The sequence below is a fragment of the Propithecus coquereli genome, unplaced genomic scaffold, assembly GCF_000956105.1.
Source record: "Propithecus coquereli isolate 6110/MARCELLA unplaced genomic scaffold, Pcoq_1.0 Scaffold212, whole genome shotgun sequence".
Taxonomy (NCBI): Eukaryota; Metazoa; Chordata; class Mammalia; order Primates; family Indriidae; genus Propithecus; species Propithecus coquereli.
The window spans coordinates 2,645,895-2,668,653 of NW_012146301.1; the positions used below are offsets into that span (position 1 = coordinate 2,645,895).

A 22,759-nucleotide genomic window follows, 5' to 3' on the forward strand; every position below is an offset into this window, starting at 1 on the left:
CTATTATACACCAAGCTAAGCGCTATAGGAACATAAATAATAAAGACAGCCTCTGCCCCTAAGAGAGCTATAAATTATTACTGTTGTTTTGGGACCATTTAAGAAATGTTCAAAACACGACACTTCTTTTTCTGATATATCTCAACCATCATTGTTACAATTACTGATTTACAACTCTATACAGATCTACCCCCAAAAAAGTAAGTGCGGAGAATCAAATTCATCTCAATATGGGTCTGTTCACCCTGTTCTCTGAACTTGGGCAACTCTATTGCAATTCTATGAAATGCTCCCCTATAACAAACAGAAGTCACATGGTAGAAACGATGATCTGGTCAGTTTTGATTTCATTTTAAGGGAAAGGAGGACACAAAGTTTACTAACTTGAAAATCATCTATTAAGAAGGCAGTAAGACATTTTCATACTAGTTTGTGTAATAATTTTACTGCATAAGAAATTACAGAGATTGCATAAATCATTAAGCCAATAGCAGATAGAGAAGAACAAAGCAAAACAAATAGACATGACAATCAGACCAAATAACACAGGAAAAATGATTCTTAAAAATGCCACAAACTCCCCAAATGTGGCTCCTTTTGAGAGAAAATTTTGCATTTTTCTGGATAATGTCTGTAGTTCCATTAAGCAAAATGGAAGGTTGCTTTACAATTAAAAACATAAAAAAGCAACTTACATAGATGGGTTGTCTCTGAACCCTGTATATAACAAAAATAAAGATGTCAGGCTGCCTGCTCTTGCCAAAACATGGCTTGAATTTTCTACTGATAGTGGCAGTTTATGTAGATTATTACATAATCTATGTATTGAAACTGCACAAGTTGGAGAATCCAAAAAAATATTGTAGGGGTCAATTTCTTCCTATGGAAGAAAAGCATATACCTATACTAGATGCTAACATTTCCAGTCCTCATTCAATTATTTGCCCTTTTCAAAACATAAAAATACAAATAAATATTTCCTTACAAATGAAGTTCACAGTATATTGTTTTAAAAAAAGAGATTAAAAAACGAGAATCTTAATTTGCTTTCTTGTCATTAAATAAAAATGCTAATATACAGACACATTTGATATTTATATAAATTGTAGGAGTCAGTTTGTCCTTTCTTGGCCACAATCGAAGTTTAATAGTGCTAGTCCATACACAATGAGGCTCATATCCCAAATGCAGGTTTAACTCTACCAAAAGTTGTTCAAGATAATTTTTTCTCTTTTTCTGTTTAATTAAAAAAGATTATTTTTGGAATTTTAGAATTACATTTGAGTTGTCTGAAAAAATACAATTTCAATGCAAAAATCATATCAAGCATTCAAGAGTATATTGCTGGTGCTGTAATCTTTTTGCATGTCTTTGTTTTCATAGAAAAACACAATAAAAATTAACAACATGTTTAAGAATTAAGTGGTTAAACTTAACCGTATAGTATCAATGATATGCCTCATGCACACACACACACGAACTCAAAAATGAAGGAAAAAGGATCAAACGCCTCTCTTTTGCATTTGCTCTAACTTTCTTCTTAGAAGACCATAATTCTCCTTCGTTCCTGATGCCGCGGGGTCAAGCTGCAAGGAGATTTCATAGTGTTTCTTGGCCAAGTCTAGATGTCCCCAGCGATGATAGAGCACAGCTGAAATAGCAGGAGGTGAATTTCATTGGAAATGCTCCTGAATAACTTGCAGTATTCCTCACCATGTGTGCAAAGAAATATTACAGAACCTTTGCAAACAGTTCTCAAAATCATTGTGTTGAAAAAATATTGTTTGTACTGAAAACTGTTTATTGTGATCCCACTCCCTGGTGATTGTCGATTTAACCACCGCCAGCTATGTCTAGGGCACTTCAATGGGATACATCTGCCTATTGCAACATTATTACATAAAGAAGTTAAAAAAAAAGGAACACTAAATGTCACTGAGACTGTCATGAAATTTCCAGGAAGCCAGGCTGGGTAGGGCATGGCCAGGGACTGCTTAGAGCCCTGATGGTGCAGAAATCCAGCTACTCATTTTAAATAAAGATTTCTCTTTCTCTTCTGGTGAAGAGGCAGCTTATTGGTTGCCACTTGGAAATAAGGCCTCTACCATCAAGATCTGACCCTTAAATGACAGTTCCAATAAGCCTAATTATTAGAATGATAAGCCTCTGATTGTTACAGTGCTTTTGTTAATAAAACCAGCTTTCTTCATGGGCACCTGTGGATACTTTGTGACTTCTGCGACAAGAAGCACAAACCAAATCTGGTGGAGAACAGAGGTGATGAAAAAACATTCTCATAACCGAGCATTCAAAACACCAACAGGCTGTGCTCTAAAGATCCTAACTATGGAGACGTGAAAATGGAAGGAATGCATTCTAGGGGATAAATGATTATAAATGCATTTTTGGCCACAGCATAAGGGGATGTGGGAAAGCAAGAAGACCAGGCTGGAAGGAGAAGATCTACCATGGAAGAAGGAAGGAAAAGGAGGTAAGTCAGAGGCAAACTTCCAAAGTACTTCTCAGCTTAACGTTCCAGGATCCTTCAACATAAAGAAGGAACATATGAGTCTTAATCATTAGAAGATGATAAACGGGGCAATTTTTGGGATTGTTCTGGTCATGCAATAAGATTTGTGAATGTGACTGTCACTTTGCTACCCTTTTAAGGTAATAATAAAACCACATTTTAAAACCAGATTATGAAAGATAATACTGCCTTAGCTTTGAAAAAAACCTCTCCCAACATTGATTTTATAGAAATGCACCCATTTCATTAAAATTACATAGAATTTCAATATAATTCAAATTTAAAATTTTTCTTACCCAAATTACCATGGTAACTTGCAGCATTTGGATTTGCTTTAATTGCCTTGAGGAATAAAGCTTCAGATTCCTAAAAATGAAAGACATAACAGAGAAGAGAAGGTATTTACTGCACACGAAGCAAAAGCAATTCTTAGTTTTATCTCCTATGGTTTTCAAACTTTTAACATCCTCATGTACCACTGCATTCTTCCAGAAACGGTCGTGAGGCCAAGCGGGGCCACGCTCTGCCGAAGGGAGCTCCCAGGAGCTAGAAGGGAGCAAAAGTGACCAGGCATCAGGAGGCGGTGCCAACCGCAGAGAGGGGATGGATGTGCTCCTGGGTTCTGCCACCTGCCTCCCTGCAGCAGCTGGAATTCTGCAACTTGAAGGAGGTCACTGGGGTGAGGGTGCCACAGAGGTTGAGAGAAGGTCGAGAGAACAGGAGAGACCAGGCTGCTGAACACACCCCTGCAAGTGCCATTTTCAGCCAGCACCAAGGAACGCATTTCTAGGAATCTCAAGGCAGGAGTTGGGACCTATCTCATCTCCCTCAATATCCAGCAACACCCAGAAGCTGCCCATTCAGCTGGAAAGAATGAGCAGAGAGAATGAGGAAGGAACGGCCACCTGTCACCTAAGCTGTCACAGTATTGGACATGACCATGACCAAACGCCCCCAATGGGCGTGAATTGATTCTTGCACAAGCTTGCTTTTCCTCCAAATAGTACTCCCTTCCAATCTGGTCCCTAAGAATCAGGGCAAAGCGTCTTCCTCCCTGATCACTGCTACACCACTGCAGGCTGGACGGCCTCCTTCTACCCTCATGCTGAGAAATAAAGACGCCTCTTCTGTTCTCATTGACATGTGCCCGGGGGTGCTGTTCACACTATCCTACATTCTTATTCCTAAAGGGCCATGTACACTTTAATCAGTATCAAATGCTGAGCTTAACCAAAGCTGTTGGTTTGGGGATAGTTTTTGCACCTTCTGCCTGTGCCATACGTGAGTTTTTCTAGGTGGGCTTCCCACATTTAAGATTATGCACTTTATAATGTGCAAGACAACCAGCTCCTTTGCCCTGCCTGTGGGACTTTAGAGAAATCGTCTGGGATTGTGAGTGACCATCTCTGAAACCATTACCTTTCAGACAGAGTTGGAAGAGAAAAAAATTTATGTTTTAGAACTATCATCCCAGAGGGACTGAATAAAGACATCAGGATAACATACAGGATATCAGTTCAAAGTCAGTGTCTACATTCCAAGTTTCAGTAGCTAAAACTCCTTCAAAGAGATTTAAGATTTTCCTACCACATCAGGTAGGCTGCAAAGCAAAAACAAAAATCAAATAATCAAATGAATTGTGTAGTTTTGCAGTGGTTTCTAAGTAGCTGTGCTGTTTCTGATGATTTTCAAACATTTGCATTTAAAATCTAAAACTTGAGAAATAGGAAGGAACTAAATCTACTTAAAAATGTTCCCCTAACTGTAGTGTTAACTAGAGAACTGGTTTAGAGATAGTACTTGGGAGGGTGAGGCAGGAAGATCCCTTGAGCCCAGGAGTTTGAGTTCAGCCTGGGCAACATAGCGAGACCCCATCTCTTAAAAAAAAAAAAAAGGCAAGTTAGGAGTTTTCTGTGACATACTAGACTCATTTCTTTAGTCATTCACCTAACTTCTCAAATGCCCATGAGGATCACTCAGGACGATAAGGAGTGGGCAGGTCTGGGGGACACAGTGGTGTTGAAGACAGGGAGGACTTGAGGTTGACACCTCACCAGCGGGCTGCTATCTCTGCAAGGGAGGGTCCGGACGCTGCAGGGTGCTGAGGAAGGCTGTGAGGAAGAACAGGTGGAGAGAACCGGCCTGGGGAGACAACGGGGAGGAAAAATAGAAACACAATGGCACATGGACAAAAAAAGGGGCATCAGGAACAAGAGCTGGGTTGGGGGGAGGTGAGCGTGGGTCAGACACAGTCCATCTCAGGTAACTGGGGCAGCCTCTGGGCCTGTACCTGGGTGTCAGGTGTGGAGGCCACTTTACAACACAAACATCTGGGTATTCAAGGCCCATGAAATGCTCATCTATTAAATCGTGCCTTTTAATGGCCCCATTCAGGAGAGCAGTGAACTGTTTATAAACTGACCTTCTGTGGAGGTGTCTGGATACTTAAAGAGCCAGGCAATGAGCCAATTTATGCCAATGAACCAACAAACTCACATTTAAACTTGGGATGCTTTTTTCATCAACCAAAAGAAAAAAATAGTGCAATATTTTATGAAGCATATTAGACAAAACATATTCAACGGAGGTTTAGCACTGAGAAAGGCCTTGCAAACTATGTCTCTAAGTAGGAACTAGTGCTGGTCTTTCAGGCTGGGCGGGCGGAGGGTAGTAGCACCTGCAGTAGCAGGTCTTCACACCTTGTGTTCCCGGGCAGCGTTTCACAGGGGCCACCCTGTAGGTCTCTGGAATTAGGAAAGGTCAGGGAGGAGGTCTGAAGTGAACCATGAATCACACAGAAGAGTTATTCCCTCTTCAAAACTCCCTCCTTCCTTCTGACTGAGTCAGCGCGGACGTCTGCACCCCAGTGGCGGCCTGTGGGCCACACCCTCTAACAGCCTGGAAGCTAACAGAGGGCGCCCTCAGGCTCAGAGCCTTGGCCAGCAAGAGTAGCTAGCTGGGGTTTCATAAAATTACTTCATTTTCAGTTACCTTTTATGTATAGTAATGATGTTACTATTCTAAATGTATTTATTTACATTAAAAATCTATTTAAAGAAAAATATCAAGAAAATAAGTCAGGTAATATCTAGATTTGGCTAAAAAAAAAATCGTAAAGGTGTGGTATCAATGTCTGAAGTCTGGGAAACTGCTCTATCAACATAACCTGCTCTTAAACTACAGGACCAGTGGAATTAGCAATATAGAAAGAGAAATCAGCACAGGAAAAAATGCCTGAAGCACTGAAAAACAGCACTTTTGTATTTCTGTTTTATCACATTAGCCCCAAATTGGAAATTAAATGGCAAGAAGTAACATAAATTCTAATATGTTTTATCCTTAGAGATTTATTTAATGATCACTAAAATTATTATTATATATTTACCACTTAAGAGTTACAAATTACATTCTTGTACACTTTTTCATATAGCCCTGTCAGTAGGTTGGGCAGATCACTGTCTCCATTTCACAGATGAACAAACTGAGGCCAGGAGTGGTTAAGTGACTGCTGTTAAGTTTATTTTATTTTATTTTATTTTTTTGAGACAGAGTCTCGCTTTGTTGCCCAGGCTAGAGTGAGTGCCGTGGCGTCAGCCTAGCTCACAGCAACCTCAAATTCCTGGGTTCAAGCAATCCTTCTGCCTCAGCCTCCCCAGTAGCTGGGACTACAGGCATGCGCCACCATGCCCGGCTAATTTTTTCTATATATTTTTAGCTGTCCAATTAATTTCTTTCTATTTTTAGTAGAGACGGGGTCTCGCTCTTGCTCAGGCTGGTCTCGAACTCCTGAGCTCAAACAATCCGCCCGCCTCGGCCTCCCAGAGTGCTAGGATTACAGGCGTGAGCCACCACGCCCAGCCTTGCTGTTAAGTTTTAAAAAGGGCTGCCTGGATAGGATGAAAAGGTACCCTAGAACTACATGGATATCATGAGAATATGCTCACTCTGCACATCAAAGTCTCAAAACAGGTTCCCAAAGGCTGAACATTTCAGGGCCAGATGAGAGGTGCATTTGGTCATTTCACAACTACTAACTGGGCGCTTACTAACTGCCCATCAGCGAGCCAGACAGGAAAGGAGACAAAAAATAGGACTAAGACTTGGCCCCAACCTCAAGAAGCCTCCAGGTGCTCTAAGGAAATTTACCAAGTGAATGACAACATGAAACAGCAAGCACCTGGGTGCACAGTGAGTTGTCCAGGCAGCAGAAGCCTGTCCTGCAGGGAGGATGAGCTGGAGGGTCTGTGGGCACAGATCCCCTCTTCCCCAGAGCATCCCACCCAGTGCTCTGCAAGGAAACAGGCCCTTTGCACTACCTCCTGAAACAAACAGTATTGGGGACACAGCCAAGCAAGAGAAACAGGTATCATATTTGCATTACAAGAGAAAAACCTGAACAGTTGTTTAAAATTCCAAATCCTTAATTTAAAAAATACATTAAATGCTCACTTGGTGGCTGACGCCATTGCTTGGGGAGTCCCATCATGTTCCCCTCCTTGGTAGATTCTGAAAAGCTAATAGTGAGCTCCTGATTTCAGATTCCATCTTCTGTTTCCTTATCTTAGGCTCAGTGCCCTGACCTCAACAATTAGGATGCAAAATGTGTAGAGAAATGGGAAACTGATTTCTCTATTCTGCTTTATGGAGTATTTTCTACTTTAGCTGGAAAAAAAAAAAAAAGAAGAACATGAACTGGAAGCCAAATGAATCTTGGGTTCTGTCCCTTTAATAGAAATTCCAGTTTATAAACTGTGAGAAGACAGAAAAATCAATATAATGATTATATAAGCCACATCTTGAAGATGACTCACTGTATGTAGCTGGGTCACTGGAGGAGAACGACATTCTGGACCCGCCCCAGGCTGACAGATGGCTGGAAAGGTCACTGAGAAGGGAAACCTGCAAACCTCACCTCCCTCCCCTGCTATGCAAGTAAATCCATCAAAGATAAAACTAAACTCCTCCAAAAGCTATCTCTGGAGCACAATCTAGAAATGCTAACCACGTACAGTAAAGCTATTAGATTCCCTGATTTTCAAAAATAAGAGAAATATCTTACTATTTTATAGAAAACTATATTGATAATGACATCTAATGAACAGGAAAGGAGAAGTAAGTAACATCGGACGAGTATTAATTAGTCACTACCTTTGGTCCTAGTGTCTTATCCACTGCCGCAGAGTGATCGAAAGAAGACACAGCCCCTGATTCTGAAATAAAATACTTCTCTCACGGAACGAGGTTAGGCACTGCTCCCGCAACGTCTGCGTCAGACACCCAGGATGCCAGTTAAACATGCGTTTTCCCTGACCTGCCCCAGCCCCTGGAAACGATCTCTCGTGGGGAGGAATGTGGGCATCTGCGTCGCCACGAGCTCCCTGGTGATTCTGTCTGACACACAGAATTAAAGCTTGAGATCCCTGCTATCGGGAACATCAAGTCCCCTTCAATACACAGGGACTTATGCAGAGCCTACTCCTGACCAAGCCTGGGGGCCCAGCCAGAGCACAGGTTTAATATCTTGTGGCTTTTGTGGGTCAGAAACCTCTGGGCCTTGCTGATGGCCTATAACTTAGGTGAAGAAAAACTTAGAAGCCCAAGAACCAGTCGTGCATCCTCCACGGATCAGTTATTCTTGTGCGTGGAAGACGGCACCCACAGATAAAACCCAGAGCTCCGGCCGAGGACAGAGTCAAACCCCCTCATGCCAGGGTGGGGCAAGGGCATCTCCCGGGATGTGCCATTGCTATCCTGAGTTCTGCTTCTCCACCAGCCGCACCAGCAAGTGAGGCCAACTGTGAAGCAGGTCTCTGCCTTTTCCCGCCCCTCCCCACGTGGCACCACGGCGGTTAATTCTGATGACAAAGGACACGGAGTTTTACCCTGCACATTCATCTTGTTTTTGGGCAACTTCTCCAGCAAACAAACTGACCCAGCTGCACAGTGCACCGCTGCCACTGTTCTGGCCTGATTCCGAGTTTAACTGGGCAGAAGTAACACTTATGGCTTCTGTCAGATGCTGGCATTAACTGCAAGAAATCAGGGCCTGCAGTTTACACACCTTGTATTTTTGGGATTTCCCCAGCACATTTGCCAAGGAGAACATAAGAGAGTGATCATTAGGTATTAATTCCAGTGCCTCTCTTCCGACTGCTTCCGCTTGGGCTAAATTACCTGGGAGTGAAAAATGGAAAAATAAAAAACATGTTAATGTTGTACTTGGGTTTTATTCTCTATAATTAACAGGGCTTACGCACATAGTACGCAGTGAGTATGAATAAGCTACCTAAGAAAATCTGTGTAGAACGTGTAACTCACACACCTACACACAATCCCATCAGTGGCAAAGCCACTATAATTCAGAACAATCCTGACATGCTACATAAACAGCTTTTGATTAAAGTCTGTAGAAGCATATAAAATCTACTTTTATTTTTTCCCGAGATACCAGTTATACCCAAACCAGAGAAAACAAGTCTGTAAAATAAGAGTATCATAGTAACACTTTAATATTTATCATATTGAAGTACATGTTTTATATTTTCCCTAGGAACAAGCATATACCAAAAAAACTTTTTTATTGGTACATAGTAATTGTATATATTTATGGGATACAAGTGATATTTTGATACAGGCATACAATGTGTAATGATCAAATCAAGGTGTTTAGGATATTCATCACCTCAAACATTTATCATTTCTTTGTGTTGGGAATATATCAGATCTCTTCTAGCTATTTTGAAATATGCAATATGTTGTTAACCATAGTCACTGTACTGTGCTATTGAACATAGAATCTATCCCTTCGACCTGACCATGTTTGTAGCCATAAACCAGACTCTTTTCATCTCCCCCTACCCCACCCAGCCTCTGGTAACTATCACTCCATTCTACTCTCTACCTCCATGAGATCCACTTTTTTAGCTCCACACGGGAGTGAGAACAGGTGATATTTGTCTTTCTGTGCCTAACACCATCATCTCTTAAAGAATGTTTGGATTTTTAAAGTGAACTGGGCAGAATAACTTCTAATTGACCGAAGCTGGTCTGCTATGGGCTAAGATACCAGATCATTAAGTCTATTAGCATTCTATCAAAAATAAGAATCCATGGCTGGGAGTGTCAACTGAGGGCATCTCCTTTGAGTAAAGTCCATGAACTTGGAGCAGGGACCCAGCACCATCCATTTCTTAAGCCCATTTTCTTCAGAAGAAAGGAGATACGATCACATCTCTTCCCCCATTACTCGCCACCAGCTCTAAGTAAAGTGGGAAAATGAAATATCATTTTCCCAAACATTCATATTCCAATATGTCACAGGAAATTCTGTTTTTTAAAAGAATAGACATTTTTATAACATAAAATATTTAACCCCATATTGATTGATTTTTAAACTGGGGGGAAAAAGCACAATAATCTCTGTTTCCTAATTATTCAATGGTGTGTACTATGGAGCAATTTGTTTAATTTCACCTTTCTGTACCTGTATTATCAAGGAGTATAATCATGTTGTTCCAAGCCAAACTGTGTTCTGGTTTCAGCACAGTAGCATTTCTCCACGCATTCAATGCATCTACATGACGATTTAGATCTGCATACTGAAAATAAAGCACAAGCCAAAAAGTCAATATTACAAGTTAAGTTTTCTGCTTTCCCTCTTCAAGATATTATCAAAAAAAAAAAGCCAAAAAATACCATTCGATCCAGCAATAGCACTATTAGGCATCTACCCAAAAGAGCACAAAACATTCTACGATAAGGACATCTGCACCCGAATGTTTATGGCAGCACAATTCACTATTGCAAGAATGTGGAAACAACCCAAGTGCCCGTCAATCCATGAGTGGATTATCAAAATTTGGTATATGTTCACAATGGAATATTACTCAATCATAAGAAATGACAGTGATCTAGCACCTCTTACACTTTCCTGGATTAAACTTAAGCCCATTATCCAAAGTGGAGCACCACAAGAGCAGCAGATCGGGATCCATTTGTACTCACCATCAAATTGGTATTAACTAATCAACACATAAATGCACATATCAGAACAACATCTATTGGATGCTGGGGAAGGGGGAGGGCGGTGGGAGGAGGGGGGAAGAGGGAGGAGGGGACGGGTATTTGTATACACAAGGAGGGCAATGCGCACTACCCGAAGGATGGACATATTTGAAACACGGACTTCGGTGGGGGTGGGGAACCAAGGGCAACACACGTAACCTAAACATCTGTACACCCATAATTTGCTGAAATAAAAAAAAAATAAAAATAAAAAATAAAAAAATATAAAATGAAAAACAAAACAAAACAAAACAAATAAACAAAAACAGAAAACCCCCAAATAAACAAAACAAACTTTTATTTATGGAGCTACTAATTTTTTCAATCAACTCGTTTAGTCTTCAAAACAATCCCAGTGAAGTAGATATTATTATTATCCGCATTTTACAGATGAAGCAACTAAGGCACAGGGAAATTAAGTAACTTTCCCAAGTTACCCTAATCATTAGTCTTTTTCCAGAAAGACTTCGTAAGTCCACCTTCAATAAAGTATTATTTACAATAGTAAACAAAATATTTCGAGTATTTCACATGACCAAAAGCTGTATGTGTCCAATTCACCTTGTGAAGTAGGGTCCAGAAGTCTCTTCCTGCCTACACCTAAACTTAATATGAAAATATGAGGACACATCAGACATACTTTGTAAACTCCTTGGAAAAGTCACCTATGGTAATGTAAAACCCTCGGCAATTTGGAGCCTATCTGCCTCATTTAGGAAGGAGAGAATTATCTGTTGCTTTCTTTTGAGAGGGATTGTGTTTAACATTGATAACAGAATACAAAATGGCTAGCTCTCAATTTGCATCATTAATGAAAACCCATGGGGAGAAAGTGATGGATTTTTCAGCAGGTGACCCTCTTGCCCTCTTTCATTTGGCTGAAATGCATATTTCATCTGAATGTACTTGATCCCTTTAACTGTGCAAAAGTACAAATGAACACAATTTATCTGAGTTTAGGGCTATTCCCTTACTCACTGCCAAATCTGTCTTTTCTTTAGACAATGGAAACATTCTGACTTGTCCTATGACCCACACAGCAAATAGGTAGCATATTATGGAAGAAAAAGAATGGTTTAATGAATTATGGAAACCTTTACAAACAACCATTTGCTAAAGATGTTATCAGAAATTGCCCACAAGACTCAGAAACTCAAGTTACAATATTTTATCCTTTAAATGAGGAAATGATATGAAAGTTCAAAAAATTAAAATAATTGGGGAAGCTTAATTATACCAACATTTAATTGTCTCTATTTTATGTCCCAGTGATTTCTCAAGTCAATTCTCTCCAGCAAGTGATAAACATTTGAGTCACTTGGACAAAATCCATGGAGGCATTTGAACACACCCAGGACAACCAATATGACTTCATTTATAAAATGCAGCAAAATTCTTCACATATTTTACTATTATTATTATTATTTATTGAAGAATAACAACAGATTGAGTCACGTAAAATTTGCTTTCATTTTGTCTTGACCTCTACCCTTCTTACAGCATCTTTACAAAGGGAACAAACACTTTAAGGGAAGCAGAGAAAAAGGGTGATTTAACAAGAACCACCTGTCAAGAAAGCAGATGGGTAACACGCACATTATTCACGTATCAGTCCTGTGTCTGTCTGTACTCTGCTCTGGGGAGCTGGGGCTGGGAGTCTGCGAACCATATTTCCCACTTTCACCCTCTCCTTCCTTCCCCTGGCAGTGTCTCTGAAGTGGCTGTGTCCCCTCCTCCAGAGTCCCAGAGCTGGAAGCAGTGGTCCTTCCTCCCTGATCTCAGCTCACTGTGGTAGCTCCTCACATGGAAGCCCCTTATGAGTTCTTAAATTCTGGTAGCATCACTTCCTCCTGTCTGTTCCCCTAAACCCATGGCATTTCCTTTATTCACTAATCTGAGTTAATATTACCTTTCCATTTTTGCTCTTCCAGCCTCCCAATGACTGTCTAACCAACTCCCTGTACTAACTTTTCTCCATTTAAAATACTTGGCATGGTTTATGTTCTGCTGAACGCATCCTGATACACTCAGTCCTTGCATTGTGAATTGGCTCCAGCAGTAGCTCCAGCCACCACTACTTTAACTCTCCAAGATCAGTAATACGTCCCAAGTAACCCAGCTCTTCCTAAGTCCCTATTCCACAAGAGAACTGCATTATATTCCCTTCTTATCAGGTCTAGAAATCCAAACAAATTTCTGTCTTCCATTACTAAAGAGTGATTTCTAAAAAAGAAACTTTTAAGTTATTAAGTTCCTCTTATTCACCAATATATAAATAGGTTAGTTGAGTTGTTAAAGATTAAGCTCTTAATGCTTTTAAGCTGTCAAGCAGGCAAAAGCTGGATAATTAAACCACAATGGAGAGCAAAAGCCTTAAATAAGCAGGAACAGTTGGCGGAAGGGAACATGGGAAGACCATTTCACGGTAGCGTAATTAGTAAACAATATAAACAAAGAGAAGTACCAGGTCTCGGTCTGTTCAGCGCTACAGATGATCTTCTAAGTGAAAGTGTAATGAATCCCAAGGACTAGAGTACATGATAAAGCTGGTATTTTACATTTTACGTTCCTTTCTTTGGATGTAGCTCTTACAGAAGGTGCATTTAGTGTAAATTCTCTATTTTCCAAGTCCTGAGGAACTGCAATGACTGGCAGCTGCTAGGGGAGGGAGAAAGACTAAAGAGTGGAGCTTTAAAGGATAACCCAGGAGGCTGCAGGCAGACTCACTCACTTTGCAAGCAATAACCCAAAGAGTGACCTCCAGAAAAGAAAAAAATAATGAAAGAATTCACGAATGGATATCAAGTCTAATATGTCACTCAGTACTAGTTTAACAGACACAGTAAATAGAAACAGTGATCCCTGCTTGATATATTCATAACCACCCCCAGCATGTATTCAAATAACACCCCCTTTGCTCCCACCCCACCTCAGCCCCCTTCTCACTTCATTAACTTTGTGAGGACCAACCCTGCCTTGCATGTGATTGAATTTTGGGGTCGTTACTTGTACCATTACGGTGAGGTTTTACTGTCCTCCCCTAACAGCTTATCACTATAATAGCTTCAGTTCTCTCCAGATCTTTAGGTTTCACAGAGAAAGCTGTTTCAGCATCAAAACATGTAACTAGATCATCAGGCACAGGATTTTCAAGTGTAAAAGAGAGCAGAAATGCACACAAGGTCCAGTGGTACTAGAGAAAGTTAATGTGGGACAACAGAAATGTCTTGCTATCAACATTCCTTGTCCAAACATCATCTTGCTGTTCTATGGATTCAGCACATTCCTGCCACCCTCCTCTCTGTGTCCAGGAAGAAATAATTCCTCTTTTCCACGCTGGAATAAGCACACAGAGATGGTATCTTCCTATGGCATGTCATAACTAAAACACGTTCACTTTAAAATTTATAACGTGAGCATTATTTGCCCATTTAAAGCGACTTCTGCAGAGTGGGAAAGGTCAGATTGTTACCATTAGTCAGCCATAGGTTCCTGCTGTCTTGTTTCCTCCATTCAGAAAATCCTATCTCCGCAACTCACAAAATCATGGCTACCCAGACCGGAAACAAAGACAATAAGACCAAAGACATTCACATCATGGTAAAAACTGACGCCTGGTTTCCAATCAATTTAAAGCAGTTAATGTTTTCTAGGTTGCTCTCCCCAAAAGGTCCCTTCTGCTCATGCTCAGTCTGTCAGGTCAAAGTTCAGACAGAGCTGCTTCCCGGACGCAGGACCAAGGACCAAGGGTATCGAATCACCTGCGGGGTTTATTATTGTTATTTTAAAATACAGATTCCCTATGAAGCTTGTGATTCCCTAATTCTGAGATGGGGTGGGATGATTTGGATGTACAGATCAGTTTTGGGAGCTACTGGTTTTGATAACACAAGGACTCCTTAAAACGAAGATGCTTCAGGCCTCTCTTTAGAACACCAGGACACTATCCCACTTGTGAGGCTAAGCAGGATAAAGTCTGCAAATCTACACATAAACGTCTTTTAAAAGTCACACCACTATACGTGAATTCCAGTTTGGCTAAAATGAACAAATAGTTTTTCCTTAAAATTTTAGCTATTAGGCCAGCTGTAGTGGCTCACGCCTGTAATCCTAGCACTCTGGGAGGCTGAGGCGGGAGGATCGCTTGAGCTCAGGAGTTCAAGACCAGCCTGAGCAAGAGTGAGACCCCGTCTCTTCCAAAAGGAAAGAAAGAAAAAAACCCGGCCAAGGAGTTGCCAGTGCACGGCCGTAGTCCCAGCTACCCGGGAGGCTGAGGCAGAAGGATTGCTTAGAGCCCAGGAGCTGGAGGTTGCAGTGAGCTACAATGACGCCACTGCACTTTACCCAGAGCGACAGAGTGAGACTCTGTCTCAACAAAAACAAACAAGGCAACTGGACATCCCTCCTCACAGCCTCCCACTCCAAAAAAAAAAGAAAAAAAAATTAAAGAAATATTGATTATATAATAATAAATCTAAATATATTAGGAACACGTATATTTAGTTTCTTGAAATTAAATTAAAAGGTTGATTATGGAGAGAATATAATCATTCTTGTTTAAATAATTTTGTTATTTCTGTGTGTCTCATTTTTGTTTTTTTGTCAAGAAAATAAAAAAATATCAGATCTTCATAAATATTCTGTCAATAACCAAAAATATAAAGCTACTATGGAACATATTATTTTCTATTTCTACAATGCCAAAGCCCTTTCAGATAAATCGCATTTGGGGAAAATACCTCCTGCAGATGAAGAGATCTGTTCCCTTGAGGAAGTAGAACAAGGGAGCTCAGAAATCACACTATCAGTTTTTTTTTTTTATCTTAATGTTTATGCAATTCTTGTTTTAAAAACAGAGAAACTGATGTTTATCAGGAAGTTGCCTCTTGGAGCATTGTTTTACAGGACAGGAGGGACTCAAAAAATTTTAATTTATTCCTTTGTTTAACCTTTTGCTTTGATGGTCTCCTAAACTTCACTAACTCAACTTGAATTGCTCTCTAATGAGAGCTTTAAAGAATTACACATAAGGAAATCAAATAGCTGCTCTCAAATGAGATAAACATATGTAAAAGAACTTTATAAAATGTAGGCCCAAGTGCGGTAGCTCATGCCTGTAATCCCAGCAACTCTGGAGGCTGAGGCAGGGGCATCACTCGAAGCCAGGAGTTCAATACCAGCCTGGGCAACATAGTGAGACCCTATCTCTTCAAAAATAAGAAAAAATTAGCCAGGTGTGGTGGCGCGTGCCTGTAGTCTCAGCTACTTGGGAGGCAGAGGCAGAAGGCTCACTTGAGGCCAGGAGTTTGAGGTTGCAGTGAGTTATGATTACATCACTGCACTCTAGCCTGGGTGACAGAGTGAGACCCTGTCCATAACAAACAAAAAAAATTAAAAAAATTGTAGAGTGCTAGGTGGGCGTCACTACTATCATTTTACTATATGTAAGAAAAAGAACCAATCTTTCCTTCTGCAGGCACAGGGCACACTGAGCTTACCAGACGCCCGAGGTTGTAGTAACAATCTGGGTATTTCCTTCTGTGTTTAATTGCTGTCCGGTAACTTTGCTCTGCTGCTTCGAATCGTTTCAGGCTGTTCTGCACGATGCCTAAATTCATCCATGCAGCAGCGAAGTCTGGCCTAGAAGAGCATTTTTTAAAAAGATAAACAAGAAAAAGAGAGGCTTAGACGCTGGAATGCAGGAGCTTGCTTCTCTGTCCCAGCATAATTATGAAAACAACGCTTACTGTATTTGTACAGCCAAAGACAGCAGCTCCTCAGCTTCCTGTAACTCATTCCTTTCTTTTAAGATATTTCCAAGATTATTCATGGCATGAACATACTTGGGATTTAATCTGGAAGTTGAGAGAGAAACCACGCCGACTGTTAATGCACAGCAGTTTTCACTAAACTCTCAGGAATTGGCAACTGACATCTTAAAGTTGGTCTTAGAAAGTAAGAATTATCTGTGTGCGTAAATGCTATTTCTTCCACGAGACATGCTTGCCGTACCTTACAGCTTCCCGGTAATATCTGATGGCTGCTGTTTGGTTGCCTTTATCAGCCAGGTTTTTGCCAATGTTGTAGTGAACCTGAAAACACAGATAATAATTTGGCCATCAGCAGACAGACCTCTTTGTTCAGAGCCTGGAACCCTACCATATCTTCTGACTGAAGACAAAAGGTAAAAGGATTAAAAAAATCCTTTTTTAACTTTAGCTAAAACCCTGCAGTGGGAAGGGGCTGCTTGAGCTTCAATCCCCAACCCTGTAGGAAAAGATGAGAAGAAAGGAAGGTACGAGCAAATGGCATCGCTAAAGCAAGATGGACGGGAAATAACTAAAGAACTCACCAGGGAAAACTGGAAAACTAGGAAGCTGGGCTGTTTTTTATTTTTTTGTGACAAGGTCTTGCTATATCGTTTAGGCCGGCCTCAAACTCCTGGGCTCAAGCGATCCTCCTGCCTCAGCCTCCCGAGTAGCTGAGACTACAGGCGTGTCCCAGCTTGTTTTTGTTATCAAATCCTCAAATCCCTCTCATCTCACACCCCATTAGAGTTGTAATAACGAAGTCCAATCCCATGTGGAGATGGGAGGAAGAAACCGTGATCCTGTGCACCCATTCTAACAGCCCTTCTTGTATGACACCTTTCTTCTGTGGCAGCACAAGCACTTTACTTTATGCCTGTTCCGAGCAGAATGACTTCCCCAAACTCACAGGTTGAAATGCTAACCTCCATGTGATGGTGTTAGGAGGGGGAGCCCCCAGGAATAGATCAGTGCCCTTATAAAAGAGACCACCGAGAGCGACCTTCCCCTCTTTCCCCCATGTGAGGACATAGGGAGAAGGCAGCCGTCTGTGAACCAGGAAGCTGGCCCTCACCAGACACCCAATCTGCCGGCACCCTGACCCTGGACTTCTCAGCCTCCAGAACCGTGAGAAATCAATGTTCGTTGTTTAAGTCGCCCAGTCTGTGGGATTGTTATGGTAGCCTGGACTAAGACAACAACTAGAATTCACCTTCCCTCTTTCCTTCAGGTAATGATGATGCGGACTGTGCCCAGGCACTGTGCCTGCACTGGGAGATACCAGAGTGGGCAAACCCATCAGATCTCTGCCTGATGGGGCCCCGGTTAAGGAGTCACACAACCACGTGAGCACACCTGTCACTGCAAAGGGCTCCGAGGGCTCTGGAGGACAACTGGGTCCTGGGAAAGGCTGTCCTGTGGCAGGGGCCTACTGGCTGAGATCTGAGGCACCATGGGGCAGGGAGGTTTTGGCAGAGTGAGGGTGCCCAGGTGGAGGAGGCAATGTGGGTAGGACTCCAGGGCTGGGAGAAAGCCTGCTCTGAGCAAGGGCCCCAGTGTCACTGGAGTTCAGAGGGCAAGGGGCACAGGCCGGAGGCCTGCAGGTGCAGTGCGCACACAGGGAACCCTGAGCAATGGCAGGTTTGGTTTAGTCGTTGTCCTCAGAGCGACGGAAGGCCAGCGTAGTGTCTGTACGTGTGTGAGTGCCCTGGGGCTGCTGCAGCAAAGCTCCACAAACTGGGGGGCTTAACACAACACAGCTCTTCTCTCATAGTCCTGGCGGCCAAGATCAAGGTGTCAGCAGGGCTGGTTCCTTCCAGAGGCTCTGAGGGAGAGACTATCCATGACTTTCTCCTGGCTTCTGGTGTTGCTGGTGACCCCTGGCTTGCAGCTGATCGCTGCCTCTGTCCTCATAGGGCCTTTTCCCTCTTTGTGTCTCTCTTCCTCTTTTATATGGACACCAGTCACACTGGAGTAAGAGCCCCCTCCTCCCGTATGACCTCAGCTCAACTTACATTTTAATTACACCTGCAACAACCGCGTTCCCAAATAAGGTTGCATACACAGGCCCCAGGGTTAGGACTGAACATATCTTTTGGGAAGCACAATTCAACCCACAACCAGGAAGCCAGACGCAGGAGGGTGGCAGAGTGTCGTACTCAGATTTGTCTTCCCGAAACAAATCAGAGGTATCAGTGGGGAGAAGCAGACGTTGGGTTCCAGGGAGAGGCTGTGGCTGCAGTCCTGGGGACAGAGGACAACAGAATGAACTAGGGTGATGGCAAAGCTCTGGAGGGATTTGAGGAACATCAAGGAAGCAAAAAGCACAGAAGTTGGTGACGTACTGATAGGAGAGGGGGAAGGGAGCCAAAAATGAGTGCCGGGTTTCCAACATTCAGAACAGAATGGATGAGAAGTGATGGGTGATCAGGCTTGCTGGGGACAGGAATCAGGCCATTCTGGAAGTTCATCGCCACCATGTATCTCTGGGACTCTTCATTTTGCAAAACTGTAACTCCGTACCCATTAAACAACAACTCCCATCTCCCCCTCCCCCACCTCCTGGCAACAACCATTCCACATTCTGTCTTCATGAATCTGACTCCTCTAGGGACCTCTCATAAGCGAAATTGTACAGTGTTTGTCCATTTGTGTCACGTGTCAGAATTTCCTTCCTTTTTACAGCTGAGTAATATCCCCTTGTGTGGATACACCACACTCTGCTCGCCCGTCCATCTCCGGACGAACACTGGGGCGCTTCTGCTTCTTAGCTGCTGGGAATAATGCTGCTGTGAACACGGGGGTTCAGATATCTCCTTGAGTCTCTGTTATCGATTCTTTGGGGTATACACCCCGAAACGGTGTTATTGGATCATACGATAATTCTGTTTTGAATTTTTTGAGGAACTAAAATCATTAATTTTATGTTATGGGAATTTCACCTCCACTAAAAGGAGGAAGAGAGAGAGAATGAGGAGAGAGAGCGTTTTCAATGACTGCAGAGGGTGGTAAAGCAGGCGAAGGGAACAGGACTCCCAGCCGCAGACCTGCTAGGAATTCTCAGGTCACCTTGGAACAAGGGCACCAAGAGGCCAACATACAGCATTTTCTCCACTATACACAGAATAAATTACAAGGAAAGGAGTGGGGGCCCGAACTAAGCCCAGGGCAGCAAGACTGCACAGACTCCTGAGGATTACTGTCAAAAGTAGTTACGACGTCCAAAAGTTCCTTTGGGGACTATGTGCTATAAAGGCCAGTAGCAATCCCAGAGGAGATGATGCTACAGAAATGTATTCAATTAGGAGTATGAAGCGTGACTACTACTAACAATAGTTACGCCAGCAGCTGGCACATGCCGAGTGCTGCCCATAAGCTGGGCTGGCACCGTGCACGTGTAGTCTCTTCTCACCACAGCCCTGCGAGGTGGCTGCTTCGACTCTCCCTTATGAGTTGATAAACTGCTCCTGCATTGTTAAAGTATCTTATCCAAGGCTATGATGCCGGATCTAGCGCCTGTGTTTCTTCTTACTAGATCACACCCATCAATTATGCCGGGTGAAGACGGGGCTGACTGCTCAAGGCAATTTCTAGATCCATTCATCTGTATCATCAGCTTTTTTTCTTAAAATAAATTAGTGCTTCTTGCTATGTGTTATTATCCCCCAAAGTTCATATGTTAAAGCCCCGGTACCCCAGAATATGAATGTATTTGGAGACAGTCTTTAAAGAGGTAAAATGAGGCATATGGGTGGGCCCCAACCCAGCCTGACTGGTGTCCTTACATGCAAGAGGAGATTTGGACACACAGGGAGAAACCGGGGATGCCTACACACAGGGGAAAGGCCACATGAGGACACAGGGAGGAGGTGGCCATCCGCAAGCCAAGGAGAGAGGCCTCAGAAGAAACCAACCCTGCCGTTACCTTGATCTTGGTCTTCCAGCTTTCAGAACTGGGAGGAGATAAACTTCTGTGGATTAAGCCACCCAGTCTGCGGCACTTTTTTTGTGGCAGCCAGAGCAGACTAAAGAATCTTGAAATACAATAATGGTTTAAACACATTCAGATAACATCATGCCTGAACACAGCTTCAAAACTACCTCCGAAAATTGAACCACGTCCTGCCTTATCAATCTTAACCTATAGTTACAGCGTTTCCTCAAATATACTTCTGGAAGGGTATGGAGCAGTGTGAAACTCGTTAAGCACATAGGTAACAGAGATTTTTTTAAACTGCCGATTTAACAGTATACACATTTATGTTTACCTACTCCGATGGAAGGCATCACTAGCAGACAAATCGCAGGTGATGTAAATGTGTACTACTGCACACCACACAGTATAATTTAAACTTCCTGAACCAAATTATTGTCCATTCATAGGTACTTTCATCCTTAAATTATAGGCTGGAGGAGGCTCAGTTAACACCATTGCCAGAGCACACATCGAGAAAAAGTGTGCTCTGAAATGGTTAGAATTTGTGTCTCCCCCAACCCAGCGTGGAAGTGTGGCTGCACCTCCCGTCCCACGCACAAAAGAACCCGACGCTGGAGAATCCAACCTGCCAGTGATGTCCTTGTGGTCCCCAGAATACAAATACAGCTTCTACTCTGACTTCAACATGACTCCTGTCTCTTCCACCCCATGCTCCTGCTGCTTTCCTTTGTTCCGGGCAAATTCTGCTTTCTCAATAAAAAGCCCAGACAAAGAGTTCAACTGCCCTCTGCAGTAGGGACGGTGTTCTGTTAGACGCTCAGAATGCCAGAGACCAGAAGATCAAGGGAGAAGGACGGAGGACTCTGGAAATTCAGACTGCAGCTACTTAAATGGAACTAGTTAAAAATCTGATACTGCCCTAGAAGGCAGCCCATAATTAGGAACTGGTAAACGGGTTTACCCAGAGGCCAGCTTTATCATAGGGGTTATATGGAGAGAATTCTTTGAATAGAAAAACAGCTGCCAAGATTCTAAAACAGAACAAAAACCTCATAAACAGGTCACTTAAAATAATGTTTAGAGAATAAGTGATTTTTGTTTCCTTGGAAAATAAAAGATTGAAAAAGCCTGTTTATTCTTCAATTCTCCCTCCAGCACTTGTGATTCATATGCTGAGGCAATGAACTAGCACAGGAGAAGCCAAGGATAAAAGCATCCATTGCAACCTAATAATATATAAATGCAAGTGAAATAAGAGCATCGGTAATGAAAGGCACTTTTAAAACCAGTGCTAAACCAATTTGTTACAAATATCCTGCCAACATTTGATGTTAAATTTAAAATGTTTTAAACACATAAAAATCCTACAACTCATCCTGGGTCATTCCTTAAGAAAATACCTCATTGTGGCGTACGATCCTTTTTATTATTAAAAGAATTTAGAGTTGTATCACAGAGTTGGTATTAAGGGCAATATACTATTAAGCCTTAAAAACTAAAAATGGCTGTGTACCATAATTAGATACCTGGTATCTCATCCACAGTAGGCTCAGTGAATCCAATTGCCATTTGGCTCAATTTGATAACTAATACTGAGTGCCTACCATATGCAAGGCACCATGGGTAATTTAAATGCAGACCAGGCACCAACACTACCTATGTAGATACAGCAATCTTTCAAAAAAAAAAAAAATAAATAAATCTTAGTTTATAAATCTGGCCCTAAACTAGAGCCAGTTGCCAATTGCTCCCTTACTATTCCATGAATATCAAGCGAAACCAGTATAGAAAATGTATTCCCTGTAAGAAGTTGAAGAAAACCAGCAACTTCCTAAATGAGATCTCTTCCCTGAAATCAACCTAGCTTTTTTCAAAAAAAAGTAAAGACAATTTTACAAAATCTCAATTTATAACAGAAAATTAAAAAAACGAAACAAAACAAAATCTGTACCTTGCTTATCATTGAAAAAAGTTCTTGGATTATTACCACTGTGTCTGTTTTGAAGATGAGGTCACGTATGTATTCCTTAAAAAGAGAAAACCACACACACACACTCTCCTAGTAACTGTGCACATGCCCACATGTGCAAGCCTATCATGTATGAAATCACTTTTTGGGCAGACTTTTGGGCTCAGATGTCATGTATTTCCCATCCCCCTTCCTTTACTAGAGTAACCTGGGCACAGCACCATACCAGCTATCCAGCCACCTACATTATTAACCTAGAGAATGCCAGTTTAATCTTTCTATGCCTCAGTTTCTCCTATCTGGAAAAATAAAAAAAATAATACCCTCTCTCTAAAACCTTAGTGAGAAGATAATGGAGATTAATTATAGAGCCTCTGTAAAGGAATCTGAGTTCCTTGTGGTGAGGAACTATATAAATAGAAGGATTGTAATTACTGCTATTCAAAGAGTAA

General features: G+C 42.0%; 1 protein-coding gene across 2 annotated transcripts in view; it reads right to left on the reverse strand.

The window, feature by feature from the left end:
* Window positions 1-325: 325 nt before the first annotated feature.
* Window positions 326-22,759, reverse strand: part of TMTC4 (transmembrane and tetratricopeptide repeat containing 4) — a 61,486-nt gene continuing 39,052 nt past the window's right edge. For both annotated transcript variants that reach the window (XM_012644457.1, XM_012644456.1), the window contains 7 exons: window positions 16,607-16,686; window positions 16,342-16,449; window positions 16,093-16,234; window positions 10,014-10,128; window positions 8,592-8,704; window positions 2,827-2,896; window positions 326-1,651 (listed from right to left, as the gene is read on the reverse strand). In XM_012644457.1, the coding sequence (XP_012499911.1) occupies window positions 1,503-1,651; window positions 2,827-2,896; window positions 8,592-8,704; window positions 10,014-10,128; window positions 16,093-16,234; window positions 16,342-16,449; window positions 16,607-16,686 (777 nt within the window). In that variant the 3' untranslated portion in view covers window positions 326-1,502. The remainder of the gene's footprint in view (window positions 1,652-2,826; window positions 2,897-8,591; window positions 8,705-10,013; window positions 10,129-16,092; window positions 16,235-16,341; window positions 16,450-16,606; window positions 16,687-22,759) is intronic.